Genomic DNA, 14,490 nt, shown 5'->3' on the forward strand with positions numbered 1-14,490 from the left:
TCTGATGGAGGGAAGGTCATTGATGAAGCAGCTGAAGATGGTTGGGCCGAGGACACTGCCCTGAGGAACTCCAGCAGCGATGTCCTGGGGCTCAGATGATTGGCCTCCAACCATCTTCCTTTGTGCTCGGTATGACTCCAGCCAGTGGAGAGTTTCCCCCCCGATTCCCATTGACTTCAACTGTACTCGGATTCCTTGGTGCCACACATGGTCAAAAACTGCCTTGATGTCAAAGGCAGTCTCTCTCACCTGGGTTTTAAAGGAAGAAGGTGAGCACATTGCAGATGTCTTAACTATAATCTTCCAAAGTTCTCCCGATTCAGGAACCGTTCCTTTAGATTGGAAAATTACGCATGTCACTCCGCTGTTTACGAATGGCGAGAGAGGAAAACCAGGGAATTATAGACCAGTTATCCTAACATCTGTTGTTGGGAAATTCCTAGAGTCTATAATTAAGGAGAGGGTGACTGAACACCTCGGAAATTTTCAGTTGATCAGAGAGAGCCAGCATGGATTTGTGAAAGGTCGGTCATGCCTGACAAACCTGATTGATTTTTTTGAGGAGGTGACTAAAGTAGTGGACAGGGGAATGTCGATGGATGTTATTTATATGGACATCCAGAAGGCATTTGATCAAGTCCCACGTAAGAGACTGTTATCTAAGGTAGAAGCCCATGGAATTGAAGGCAAATTATTGACCGGGTTAGGAAATTGGCTGAGTGGCAGGAGACAGAGAGTGGGGATAATGGGCAGGGACTCGAATTACATAAGAACATAAGAATTAGGAGCAGGAGTCGGCCATACAGCCCTTGGAGCCTGCTTCACAATTCAATAACAGCATGGCTGATCTTCGACCTCAACTCCACTGTCCTGCCCGATCTCCATATCCCTCGATTCCCCTAGAGTTCAAAAATCTATCTGTCTCAGCCTAGAATATACTCAACGACTCAGCTTCCACAGCCCTTGTCAATGTGATATTGTCAATGATAATAAGGAAATGGCGGACATGTTGAATAATTACTTTGCATCAGTATTTACAGTAGAGGAATTGAGGGCAAATTATTGACCTGGTTAGGAAATTGGCTGAGCGGCAGGAGACAGGCAGTGGGGATAATGGGCAGGTACTGAAATGGGCAGGAGGTGACTAGTGCTGTCCCGCAGGGATCTGTGTTGGGGCCTCAACTATTCACAGTATTTATTAATGACTTAGATGAAGGCAAAGAAAGTCATATATCCAGATTTGCCGATGACACAATGACAGGGGCATTGTGGGCAGTGTAGATGAAAGCATAAAATTACAAAAGATATCGACAGATAAAGTGAATGGGCAAAACTGTGGCAAATGGATTTCAATGTAGGCAAATGTGAGGTCATCCACTTTGGACCTAAAAGGGATAGAACAGAGTACTTTCTAAATGGTGAAAAGCTAGAAACAGTGGAGGTCCAACGAGACTTGGGGATCCAGGTACATAGATCATTAAAATGTCATGAACAGGTACAGGAAATAATCAAAAAGGCTAATGGAATGCTGGCCTTTATATCTCGAGGACTAGAATACAAGTGGGTAGAAGTTACACTACAGCTATACAAAGCCCTGGTTAGACCACACCTGGAGTACTGTGAGCAGTTCTGGGCACCACACCTTAGGAAGGATATGTTGGCCTTGGAGGGAGTGCAGCGTAGGTTTACCAGAATGATACCCGGACTCCAAGGGTTAAGTTACGAGGAGTGATTATATAAATTAGGGTTGTATTCCCTGGAATTTAGAAGGTTAAGGTGTGATCTGATCGAAGTTTTCAGGATATTAAGGGCAACAGATAGGGTAGATAGAGAGAAACTATTTCCGTTGGTTGGGGATTCTAGGACTGGGGGACATAGTCTAAAAATTAGAGCCAGACCTTTCAGGAGTGAAATTAGGAAACACTTCTACACACAAAGGGTGGTAGAAGTTTGGAACTCTCTTCCGCAAACGGCAATTGATGCGAGATCAATTGTTAATTTTAAATCTGAGATTGATAGGTTTTAGTTACCCAAAGGTATTAAGGGATATGGGCCAAAGGCGGGTGTATGGAGTTAGGTCACAGATCAGCCATGATCTCACTGAATGGTGGAACAGGCTCGAGGGGCTGAATGGCCTCCTCCTCTTCCTATTGACTAGTCAGCTTAACATCGGTGGTAGGAAAAATAATGGAATACCTACTATAGGAGAAAATAGAAATACATCTAGAATAATGAATAGTCGGCATGGATTTCAGAAAGGAAAGTCTTGCTTGACCAACCTCATTGAATTATTTGAAGAGGTAACAGAGAGAGTAGACAAGGGTAATGCAGTAGATATAATTTATCTCAATTTCCAAAAGGCCTTCGATAAGGTCCCACATAATAGGCTAATGAATAAGGTCAGAGCCTGTGGAGTCAGGGGACAGAGGGCAGAATGGAGAGCTCCTTGGCTGTAAGGTCCCACATAATAGGCTAATGAATAAGGTCAGAGCCTGTGGAGTCAGGGGACAGAGGGCAGAATGGAGAGCTCCGTGGCTGTAAGGTCCCACATAATAGACTAATGAATAAGGTCAGAGCCTGTGGAGTCGGGACAAATGGCAGAATGGAGAGCTACTTGGCTGTAAGACAGAAAGTATTGTTGCTGTCAGCTTCAAGCACTCGGCCTGGCAGTGAGTTCCACACTCTCAACACCCTGAGTAAAGAAATCCCCCCTAAATTCTTCATTTCATCTGTTAGTGGCGATCTTATATTGCTGCCCTCTTGTCCTGACTCACCCAGAAGTGGAAACAGTTTCTCCAGATCTACCCTATAAACCCCCTCGTATCAATCAGGACTCCTCTCAGTCTTCTCTTTTCCAGAGAAAAGAGCCCAAGCCTGCTCAATCGTGCCCGAGAGTTGCATCCTCTCAATTCAGGTAACGTTCTTGTCAATCTTTTCAGCATTTTCTCCAGTGCTTCAATATCCTTTTGTAGAGTGAAGACCCGAACCGCTCACAGTGCTCCAACTGTGGTCTAACCAAGGTTCAATATAAATTGATCATTACCTCCCTGCTCTTGTAATATATTCCTCTAGAAATGAACCGCTCACAGTGCTCCAACTGTGGTCTCACCAAGGTTCAATATAAATTGATCATTACCTCCCTGCTCTTGTAATATATTCCTCTAGAAATGAACCGCTCACAGTGCTCCAACTGTGGTCTCACCAAGGTTCAATATAAATTGATCATTACCTCCCTGCTCTTGTAATATATTCCTCTAGAAATGAACTGCTCACAGCGCTCCAACTGTGGTCTAACCAAGGTTCAATATAAATTGATCATTACCTCCCTGCTCTTGTAATATATTCCTCTAGAAATGAACCGCTCACAGTGCTCCAACTGTGGTCTCACCAAGGTTCAATATAAATTGATCATTACCTCCCTGCTCTTGTAATATATTCCTCTAGAAATGAACCGCTCACAGTGCTCCAACTGTGGTCTCACCAAGGTTCAATATAAATTGATCATTACCTCCCTGCTCTTGTAATATATTCCTCTAGAAATGAACTGCTCACAGTGCTCCAACTGTGGTCTCACCAAGGTTCAATATAAATTGATCATTACCTCCCTGCTCTTGTAATATATTCCTCTAGAAATGAACTGCTGACAGTGCTCCAACTGTGGTCTAACCAAGGTTCAATATAAATTGATCATTACCTCCCTGCTCTTGTAATATATTCCTCTAGAAATGAACCGCTCACAGTGCTCCAACTGTGGTCTCACCAAGGTTCAATATAAATTGATCATTACCTCCCTGCTCTTGTAATATATTCCTCTAGAAATGAACCGCTCACAGTGCTCCAACTGTGGTCTCACCAAGGTTCAATATAAATTGATCATTACCTCCCTGCTCTTGTAATATATTCCTCTAGAAATGAACTGCTCACAGCGCTCCAACTGTGGTCTAACCAAGGTTCAATATAAATTGATCATTACCTCCCTGCTCTTGTATTATATTCCTCTAGAAATGAACCGCTCACAAAATCAAATCAAATCAAATCAACTTTTATTGTCATTGTTAGTGCACAAGTGCAGTACAACGAAATGTAGGCTTGCGGCTCCCGAGAGTGTACAATTTGGATTAGGACACTTAACATTTCAACATACATTTGTACATATATATTAGCATAAATATGACCATAATAAAGTGCATTGGCAGATGTGCAGGCTTTAGTATTTATTTGTGGAGTTCAGTAGGATGACAGCCCTGGGAAAGAAGCTGTTCCTAAATCTGGTCGTACGGGTGCGAATGCATCTGTAGCGTCTCCCAGATGGTAGGAGGGCGAACAGACTGTGGCTGGGGTGGGTAGGGTCTTTGATGATGGACCATGACCTCCGTAGGCAGCGTTTCTGGTATATGTGCTCTATGGTCGGTAGCCGGGTGCCGGTAATGCGTTGGGCAGTTTTGACTACCCGCTGCAGGGCTTTCCGGTCATGGGAGCTACAGCTGCCGTACCATACCGTGATACAGTTTGTCAGGATGCTCTCTATAGTGCAGCGGTAGAAGTTAGAGAGGATCGGGGGTAACAGATTACATCCCTTCAGCCTCCTCAAGAAATATAGGCGCTGCTGGGCCTTCTTCACCAGAGAGGAGGTGTTGAGGGACCAGGAGAGGTCTTCCGTGATGTGGACTCCGAGGAACTTAAAGCTGGCCACCCTTTCCACCACAGCCCCATTGATGTGGATGGGGGTGTGACTTCCGCCTTTGGACTTCCTGAAGTCCACGATTATTTCCTTTGTTTTCTTGGTGTTAAGGGCCAGGTTGTTGTCGGCGCACCACTTCACGAGATGCTCCAACTGTGGTCTAACCAAGGTTCAATATAAATTGAACATTACCTCCCTGCTCTTGTATTATATTCCTCCAGAAATGAACCCCAGTCCTTTGCAATCTTTATGGCCTCATCAACTTGTGTTGCTACTTTTAGTGATTTATGTGTCTGTATTCCCAGATCTCTTTGCTCCTCTGCCCCATTTATTTTCTTACTTTCTAAGGTGTAAGTGGCTTCCTTATTCCTCCTACTAAAATGAACCAGCTCACCTTTCACTACATTGAATTTTGTTGCCCACTTATCTGCCCAGTTTATGTCTTCCTGTATTATGGTGCAGTCCCCACATTATTAGTTACACCACCCAATTTGGTGCCATCTTCAAATTCTGAGTCCAAATCACCACAAACAGAATTGGTCCCAGCAGCACAGACCGCAGTGGGACACCACATCTCACTCTCTGCCAGCCCGAGAAATGTTCTTCAACTTCGAGCCTCTGATTTCTGTTTTGTAGCCATCTTTCCATCCATTCTGCTCCCTCGCCCTCGACTCCACCTTGGGCATCTTGTAGACCGCACATACTGCAGACACTGCACCAGTGGTGGAGAGGGAGGATATTGAGTCCTGTGGCAGGGGCGCTAATCAAGTGGACTTCGCTGTCCCGTGTGGTTTGAGGCATCGCTAGTGGCTTTTTTCACATCTTTGCACCTTTAAAAAAAATGTTACCAGCTTATTTAACCCTTTAACATGTAGGACACATAAAACATGAAGCCTCATCAGTTTTCCTCAGAATAACAGGACTGAATTTGAATTAGAAAACAGTTAGGAAACATTCAGCAATTAAACCAGACTGGGCGAGGCCTGAGGTGCGAGTTAGTAAAGTAAAAGTGGCGGCCAGTTTACTTTGCACGATGGCGGAGAGCCCGGGCATTTGGGTTACTAAATAATTTAAAGATTAATTTTGTTTATTGCCCTTCCGGCCCCAATCTCGATGGGATGACATTTACCCAGAATCCTCCACGTGGCAGAATGTGCCCCATCAATGACCACAGGAGCCCAGTGCGCAGGCGCTGGACCGGGCTGTGCTCTGAGCATGCGCAGTGTGGGAGGCAGTCTGCGGCGGAAGAGACGCTGCCGGCAGTCGGTAGGAGATTGTGGCCTCGGGGAGGAATTGGACCCGCAGGTGGGCTGGGAAGCTTCATAAACACCTGGTTTAGGCCTCAGGCCCCGAATAAGAGCCCACAGGCCCCGTGTTTGCCCCGCGGTGACAGGCCCAGCTGCCCGGGTCAGCGGGGTCACTGGCCGCCATCTTGGACAGGGCGGGATCATGGCGCATGCGCAGCCATCTTGCCCAGGAACAGAGAGTGGGCGGGGCTTCAGGGTCCCAGTGACCAGGAGAGACAATCATTGACTCATTGATTTTATTCTCACTCTGCACACAGCGGCTGTCTCACCATTCTCAAAAAGATTACAAACATCAGTGTGACTGGAAAAGCACCGAGACACACACACCCGAGTGAGAGTGTTCCAGTGCGCTGACTGTGGAAAGAGCTTTAACCAGTTACACAGCCTGAAAAATCATTGCACCGTTCACAACGGGGAGAAACCGTACACGTGTTCTGTGTGGGGACGAGGCTTCAACTGATCGTCCAACCTGGAGAGACACAAGGACACCCGCACCATGGAGAAACCGTGGAAATGTGAGGACTGTGTGAAGGGATTTAATTACCCGTCTGAGCTGGAAACTCATCGACGCAGTCACACTGGAGAGAAGCCGTGTAAATGTGGGGACTGTGGGAAGGGATTCAATTACCCATCCCAGCTGGAAATTCATCGGCGAATTCACACCGGAGAGAGGCCGTTCTCCTGCTCCATGTGTGGCAAGGGATTCACAGAGTTATCCAAGCTTCATATGCACATGCGAATTCACACCGGGGAGAGGCCATTCCCCTGCTCCATCTGTGGGAAGGGATTTGCTCAGTTATCCACCCTGCTGACACACCAGCGAGTTCACACTGAGGAGAGACCTTTTAAATGTTCTGAGTGTGAGAAGAGTTTTAAAAGCAGAAGTGAAGTTCTGACACATCAACGCACTCACACTGGGGAGAGGCCGTTCACCTGCTCCGAGTGTGGGAAGGGATTCACTCAGACATCCACCCTGCGGAAACACCAGAGAGTTCACACTGGGGAGAGGCCGTTCACCTGCTCAGTGTGTGAGAAAAGATTCACTCAGTCATCCAGCCTGGTGGAACACCAGCGAGTTCACACCGGGGAGAGGCCGTTCACCTGCTCAGTGTGTGGGAAGGGATTCACCCATTCATCTCACCTGTTGACACACCAGCGAGTTCACACCGGGGAGAGGCCGTTCACCTGCTCTGTGTGTGGGAAGGGATTCACTCAAAGATCCAGCCTGGTGGCACACCAACGACTTCACACTGGGGAGAGGCCATTCACCTGCTCCGTGTGTGAGAAAGGATTCACACGTTCATCTAGCCTGGTGACTCACCAGCGAGTTCACAAGTGACTGTAGGGGTTGGATTCTGCTGTTATTGCTGCTGTTAATCGCATCCAGGACTGAACCGTGTTCATTTCAACAGTTGGAATTTGTTTCTGCTGATGTTAATAACCCCAATAACTGGGCTGCAGTTTAATATTCTGGATATATGTCAAATAAACCAGCTTTGTGTTAAACACATTGTTGTAGATTTTTGTCTTTCCCACCTGAGTGTTTAGCATCACCTGGCTGGAGCTCAGAAAGGACAATCTGGGGGAGGATCGTACGGCGGGAACAGAACTTCAGCCTGGACACAGTCCTTCAGGGCCACACTGAGAGGGGCAAACGGCACTTTGGTCTCTATCGTCTCTCTTCACTGACAGCAAAGTCTCCGTGTGGGTTAATCTTGAGGCCTGTAAGAAATATGACCCAGCCGCTCTCTTCCATGGCTCAGAGCTCCTAGGCATGGAACAGAAGGCCCCTTTACAACTGTGTTTAGAGTCAGGAAGAACAATGGAGAATGCTGGAAACGTGCTGTCAAATCAGAGATTGGGTCAAACTGCGATCTGTTCCTGACTGAAAGTGAAACGGTAGGTTTAAGATTCCAGTCTAAAAATTACTGGTAATTATTCTATGAAGATTTAACATGTTTGTGTGACAGTCCTGAGTCTATCACTTTAAGGCAGGTTAAAATAAATTGGTTAAATTCTGCATTACAATAGCAGAGGGAGGAGTTCACAGGAGCCTGTTATCTGCTGGTACAATTATACAACAGATATTTGATCTCCAGACAAAGAAGGACCTGCAGCGTGTTTCCAGGAATTCCCTGTTTTATTGATGTGTGTGTGTTAGACATCAGGATAACTAAAAATACACGACCCGGAACATCCACAGGGGTACCATCCTGACAGTTACTCTGGGATCACTCCCGCTGTGGAACTCCACCACTGACCTTGCTGAAGGTTGTAGGCTCAGGGAGTGGGGCCTCCAGGAGTGGACGGTAAGAAAGCTGGGCTTCGGTATCCTGACAAATATATAGCGAGGAACAAGAGGAATCCTTACTGAGGAACTGTGTGGGGTTTTACCGGATAGCGTAGGTCTAGGGGTGAATGATGCCTGACTCCCCGAACTGTCTTACATTGAACCCACTTCAGGTCAAGGTGAGTTCAGTTTATAGGAGAATAGGAACAAATATCACCCACAATTGAGGGAATCCAAAGCAGCCATTAGAGAGGTTAAGAGATATTTGGAAATGAAGATGGTGCACAATTGTGGTAATAATAGTAAAAGCTTTTCCAGCGTCGTCAGGAGGCAGAAGACATAGTTACATAGATTCCCAAATCCGTGCCCATCTTTCCTGCAATTCCAAGTTTGAATCCCTCCAATCAGGATTCCGCCCTTGCCACAGTACCGAAACGGCTCTCATCAAAGTCACAAGTGACATCCTTTGTGACTGTGACAAAAGTAAACTATCCCTCCTCGTCCTTCTTGACTTGTCTGCAGCCTTTGACATGGTTGACCATTCCATCCTTCTCCAACGCCTCTCTACCGTCGTCCAGCTGGGTGGGACTGCACTCGCCTGGTTCCATTCTTATCTATATAATCGTAGCCAGAGAATCACCTGCAACGGCTTCTCTTCCCGCTCCCACATCGTTACCTCTGGTGTCCCCCAAGGATCTATGTTTGGCCCCCTCCTATTTCTCATCTACATGTTGCCCCTTGGTGACATCATCCAAAAACACAGCGTCAGTTTCCACGTGTACGCTGATGACACCCAGCTCTACCTCACCACCACTTCTCTCGACCCCTCCACGGTCTCTAAATTGTCAGACTGCTTGTCCGACATGCAGTTCTGGATGAGCAGACATTTTCTCCAATTAAATATTGGAAAGACCGAAGCCATTGTTTTTGGTCCCGCCACAAACTCCATTCCCGAGCCTCCATCCCTCTCCCTAACATCTGTCTGAGGCTGAACCACACTGTTTGCAACCTTGGTGTCATATTTGACCCTGAAATGAGCTTCCGACCACATATCCACGGTATAACTAAGACCGCCTCTTTCCACCTCCGTAACATTGCCCGTCTCCGCCCTTGCCTCAGCTCATCAGCTGCTGAAACCCTCATCCATGCCTTTGTTACCTCTAGACTTGACTATTCCAACACACTCCTGGCTGGCCTCCCACATTCTACCCTACATAAACTTGAGGTCATCCAAAACTCGGCTGCCCGTGTCCTAACTCGCACCAAGTCCCGTTCACCCATCACCCATGTGCTCGCTGACCTACATTGGCTTCTGGTTAAGCAACGCCTTGATTTCAAAATTCTCATCCTTGTTTTCAAATCCCTCCATGGCCTCGCCTCTCCCTATCTCTGTAATCTCCGCCAGCCCCACAACCCCCCCCCCCCCCCCCGCGAGATATCTGCGCTCCTCTAATTCTGCCCTCTTGAGCATCCCTGATTATAATCACTCAACCATTGGTGGCCGTGCCTTCTGTTGCCTAGGCTCCAAGCTCTGGAACTCCCTGCCTAAACCTGTCTGCCTCGCTACATCTCCTCCTTTAAGACGCTCCTTAAAACCTACCTCTTTGACCAAGCTTTTGGTCACCTGCCCTAATTTATCCTTATGTGGCTCGGTGTCAAATTTTTTGTCTTGTAACACTGCTGTGAAGCACCTTGGGACATTTTACTACGTTAAAGGTGCTATATAAATACAAGTTGTTGTTGTTGTAGAATTGCAGAGTGTCTACAGGACAGGAACAGGCCATTCGGCCCAACTGGTCAATGCGTGTTTCTGCTCCACACGAGTCTCCTCCCACCACTCTTCATCTAACCCTATTAGCATATCCTTCTATTCCTTTCTCCCTCATGTGCTTATCTACCTTCCCCATGAATGTATCTGTGCTATTCACCTCAACTACTCCTTGTGGTAGCACGTTCCACATTCTGACCTCTCTTTGGGTAAAGAAGTTTCTCCTGAATTCCCATTGGATTTATTAGAGACTGTGTTATATTTATGACCTGTAGTTTTGGACTCCCCAGAAGTGGAAACATTTTCTCCAGGTTCACCCGATATAACCTTTTCATAATCTTAAAGACCTCGATCAGGTCACCCATCGGCCTTCTCTTTATTCTAGAGAAAAGAGCCCCAGCCTGTTCAGCCTTTCCTGATAAGTATATCCTCTCAGTTCTAGGATCATCCTTGTAAAGTCAATTTCCACCTTCTCCAGTGCCTCTATATCCTTTTTATAATATGGAGACCAGAACTGTGCACTGTACGCCAAGTGTGGTCTAACCAATGTCCTATACAAGTTTAACATAACTTTTCTGCTTTTTAATTCTATCCCTCTAGAAATGATCCCCAGTCCATTGTTTGCTCCTGTTATGGCCTCATTAACCTGCGTCGCTACTTTTAGTGATTTGTGTATCTGGACCCCGAGATCCCTTTGCTCCTCTACCCCATTTAGACTCTTATTTTCCAAGTAGTGTGTGGCCTCCTTATTATTCCTACCAAAATGCACCACCTTTCTTAAAATTAATTTGCTAATTACCCTCCCATTCTGGAAGTTTATTATGTCCTCTTGCATGTTGTCAGTCTTCCTCAATATTAACTCCTACCTCCCAATTTGGTGTCATGGACAAATTTTGAAATTGTACCTCTGATTCCCGAGTCCAAATTGTTTCTGTCAATGGTGAACAACAGTGATCCCTGCACCGATCCCTGTGGGACACCACTTCCCACCTTTTGCCCGTCTGAGTAGCTACTCTTAACCCCTACTCTCTGTTTCCTGTTTTGTAACCAGCTTGCTATCCATAACAGATTGTACGATCTAGAAGATGACCCAGGTCAGGCCGTGTGGAGTGAAGGGCCAGGCAGCAGAACGGATGGAAAGATGGCTACAAAACAGAAATCAGAGGGTTGGAGTTAAGGGAAGTTTGTTGCGATCTATCCATCCATTTTGCTGCCTGGCCCTTGACTCCACACGGCCTGACCGTGGTCATCTTGTAGACCGTACATACTGCAGACACAGTGCAGCAGTGGTGGAGGGGGTGGATATTGAGTCCTGTGGCAGGGGCGCTGATGAAGTGGATTTCTCTGTCCATGAGTTTTGAGGCATCGCTAGTGACGTTTTTCACCTTTTTCCACCTTTAATATAAAATCTTATTGCCAGTTTATTAAAGCCTCTCAGGCAGGTCACACAAAAAAATGGAGCCCCTCGTAAGTTTCCCCTCAGAATGACAGGCCTGAACTCGAGTTAGAAAACATTTAGTAATTAAACCAGACTGGGCGGGGCCTGAGGTGCGAGTTAGTAACGGAAAATTGGTGGCCAGCGTACTTCACACCAGGTCTGAGGACCCCGGGCACTCGGGTTTCTGTATCATTTATTGATTAATTTAGTTTATTGCCCAATCTCAATCAGACGGGCGGGTCATCTTGCTGTCCGGCGGAGGCGAGGTTCCCCAATGGAGGGCTCTCTACGTGGGGGTCCTTCCCTGCACCATGGGGATCTGGGGTGGAGACTGTTGCAAGGAGCTGTCCGTGTGCAACAGTTTTTAAACTCCTTTCCAGACTCCAAGGCCAGATGTGTTTTATGTGGCCTAGAGGAGTCCATGGGCCGTGTATACAGGAATCCCGCCCCAACCGCAGTTTTGCCATACGTGGAATTCACGTATACACAGTTTCATCTCTGCGGCAATTTTTGCCAACGGGCGGCAGTGAATTTTGCATATATGCGGTTTGCCACGAGACTGCATTCATCCGCGCCGCTCTTTTCAGCATAATAACAACCAGGTGTGTTAACATTCAGCCATTAACCATGGCACCTAAGCGTAATCTCAGTGGTAAAGGTGACTCAATAGCGAAAAGGGCAAGGAATGTACTAACCTTAGATAGGAAATTAGATGTGGTTAATAGACTTGCCCGTGGTGAAAGTGCAGCGTCGGTTGGACGACTAATGGGGGTTAACGAGTCCACCATTAGAACCATAAAAAAAGTGAGGTGTCGATGAGGGCGGCTCTGCGAAAAGTGCTAAAGTGTCGTTTATGCCACGGGACCATTAGCTTGAAAAAATGGAGAAGGCTCTTAATATCTGGGTGGACGACCAGAGCCAGAAACAAGCGAATGTTAATTCTGCATGGGTACGTAAGAAGGCCCTTAGTATCTACAAGCATCTTACTGTGGCCTGCCGGGGAAAGTGTAGATGACAAAGTTTCAAGCGAGTAAGGGCTGGTTGGAAAATTTTAAGAAGGGGTTCACCTTGACTAACCTCAAGGTTGTGGGGGGAATCGGCCTCAGCCGATCACGAGGCCGTTGCCAAGTTTTTTAAAATTCATTGATGGGATGTGGGCATCGCTGGCTAGGCCTGCATTTAGTGCCCATCCCTAATTGCCCTTCAGAAGATAGTGGTGAGCCGCCTTCTTGAACCGCTGCAGTCCATATGGTGTAGGTACACCCACAATTCTGTTAGGAAGGGAGTTCCAGGATTTTGGCCCAGCGACAGTGAAGGAACGGCGATACAGGTCCAAGTCAGGATGTTGTGGTGGCTTGGAGGGGAGCTTGTAGGTGGTGATGTTCCCATGCGTCTGCCTGCCCTTGTCCTTCTAAGTGGTAGAGGTCGCGGGTTTGGAAGGTGCTGTTGAAGGAGCTTTGGCAAGTTGCTGCAGTGCATCTTGTAGATGGTACACACTGCAGCCACAGTGCGCCCGGTGGTGGAGGGAGTGAATGTTGAAGGTGGTGGATGGAGTGCCAATCAAGCGGGCTGCTTTATCCTGAACTAGCTGAAGTGCCCGGCGGTGCCGGAGGGTATTTTGAGGGCATGTTGTTGTTGGAAGAGAGAGAGAGAAAGCGACTGGGGGGAAGAGAGAGAGCGACTGGGGGCAAGAGAGAGAGCGACGGGGGGAAGAGAGAGAGCGACTGTGGGGAAGTGAGAGCGACTGGGGGGGAAGAGAGGAGGAGCGAGAGACTGGGCGGAAGAGAGACAGCGAGAGGACTGGGGGGAAGAGACGAGAGCGAGAGAGACTGGGGGGGAAGGACGAGAGCGAGAGACTGGGGGGGAAGGAGAGAGCGAGAGACGGGGGAAGGAGAGAGCGAGAGGACTGGGGGGAAGAGACGAGAGCGAGAGACTGGGGGGAAGAGAGAGCGAGAGACTGGGGGGAAGAGAGAGAGCGAGAGACTGGGGGGGAAGAGAGCAGAGCGAGAGACTGGGGGGAAGAGGAAGAGGGCGAGAGACTGGGGGGAAGAGACGAGAGCGAGAGACTGGGGGGAAGAGAAGAGAGCGAGAGACTGGGGGGAAGACGAGAGCGAGAGGACTGGGGGGAAGAGACGAGAGCGAGAGACTGGGGGGGAAGAGACGAGAGCGAGAGACTGGGGGGAAGAGAGAGAGAGCGAGAGACTGGGGGGGGAAGAGAGAGCGAGAGACTGGGGGGAAGATAGTGAGAGAGCGTGAGTGGGGGGGGAAGACGAGAGCGAGAGACTGGGGGGGGAAGACTGAGAGAGAGAGACGGGGGAAGGAGAAGAGAGAGCGACTGGCGGGAAGAGAGAGACTGGGGTAAGAGAGAGACTGGGGTAAGCAGAGAGTGACGGGGAAGAACGAGAGCGACGGGGGGGAAGAAAGAGAGCGAAGAGACTGGGGGGAAAGAGAGAGAGCGAGAGACTGGGGGGAAGGGAGACTCGAGAGCGAGAGGCTGGGGGGAAGATGGAGCGAGAGACTGGGGGGGGAAGAGAGAGAGACGGGGGAAGAGAGCGGACTGGGGGGAAGAGAGACGAGCGAGCGACTGGGGGGAAGAGAGAGAGCGAGAGACTGGGGGGAAGAGAGAGAGCGAGAGACTGGGGGGAAGGAGAGGGAGCGAGAGAACTGAGGGGGAAGAGAGAGAGCGAGAGACCTGGGGGGAACGAGAGCGAGAGACTGGGGGGGGAAGAGAGAGAGCGACTGGCTGGGAAGAGAGAGAGCGACTGGGGTAAGAGATGAGAGCGACGGGGGGAAGAGAGAGAGCGACTGGGGGGAAGACGAGAGCGAGAGACTGGGGGGAAGAGACGAGAGCGAGCGACTGGGGGGAAGAGAGAGAGCGAGAGGCTGGGGGGGAAGAGAGAGAGCGAGAGGCTGGGGGGAAGAGAGAGAGCGATGAGGCTGGGGGGAAGAGAGAGCGAGAGGCTGGGGGGAAGAGAGCGAGAGACTGGGGGGGGAAGAGAGAGAGAC

The 14,490-nt window shown here is 48.5% G+C and overlaps 1 protein-coding gene across 2 annotated transcripts in view; it reads left to right on the forward strand.

The window, feature by feature from the left end:
* Positions 1 to 14,490, forward strand: part of LOC147119353 (uncharacterized) — a 57,832-nt gene that overhangs the window by 26,078 nt on the left and 17,264 nt on the right. The window contains exon 4 of one of the 2 annotated variants that reach the window (XM_085984991.1): positions 6,246 to 7,509. In XM_085984991.1, coding sequence (XP_085841117.1) covers positions 6,485 to 7,327 — 843 coding nt within the window. In that variant the 5' untranslated portion in view covers positions 6,246 to 6,484 and the 3' untranslated portion in view covers positions 7,328 to 7,509. Of the gene's footprint in view, positions 1 to 6,245; positions 7,510 to 14,490 lie in introns of those variants that run through there. The other variant, XM_085984992.1, reaches the window with a different exon arrangement.

This window comes from Somniosus microcephalus, chromosome 4 (assembly GCF_052327205.1).
Source record: "Somniosus microcephalus isolate GS21.2 chromosome 4, FLI_Smic_1.0, whole genome shotgun sequence".
Classification (NCBI taxonomy): Eukaryota; Metazoa; Chordata; class Chondrichthyes; order Squaliformes; family Somniosidae; genus Somniosus; species Somniosus microcephalus.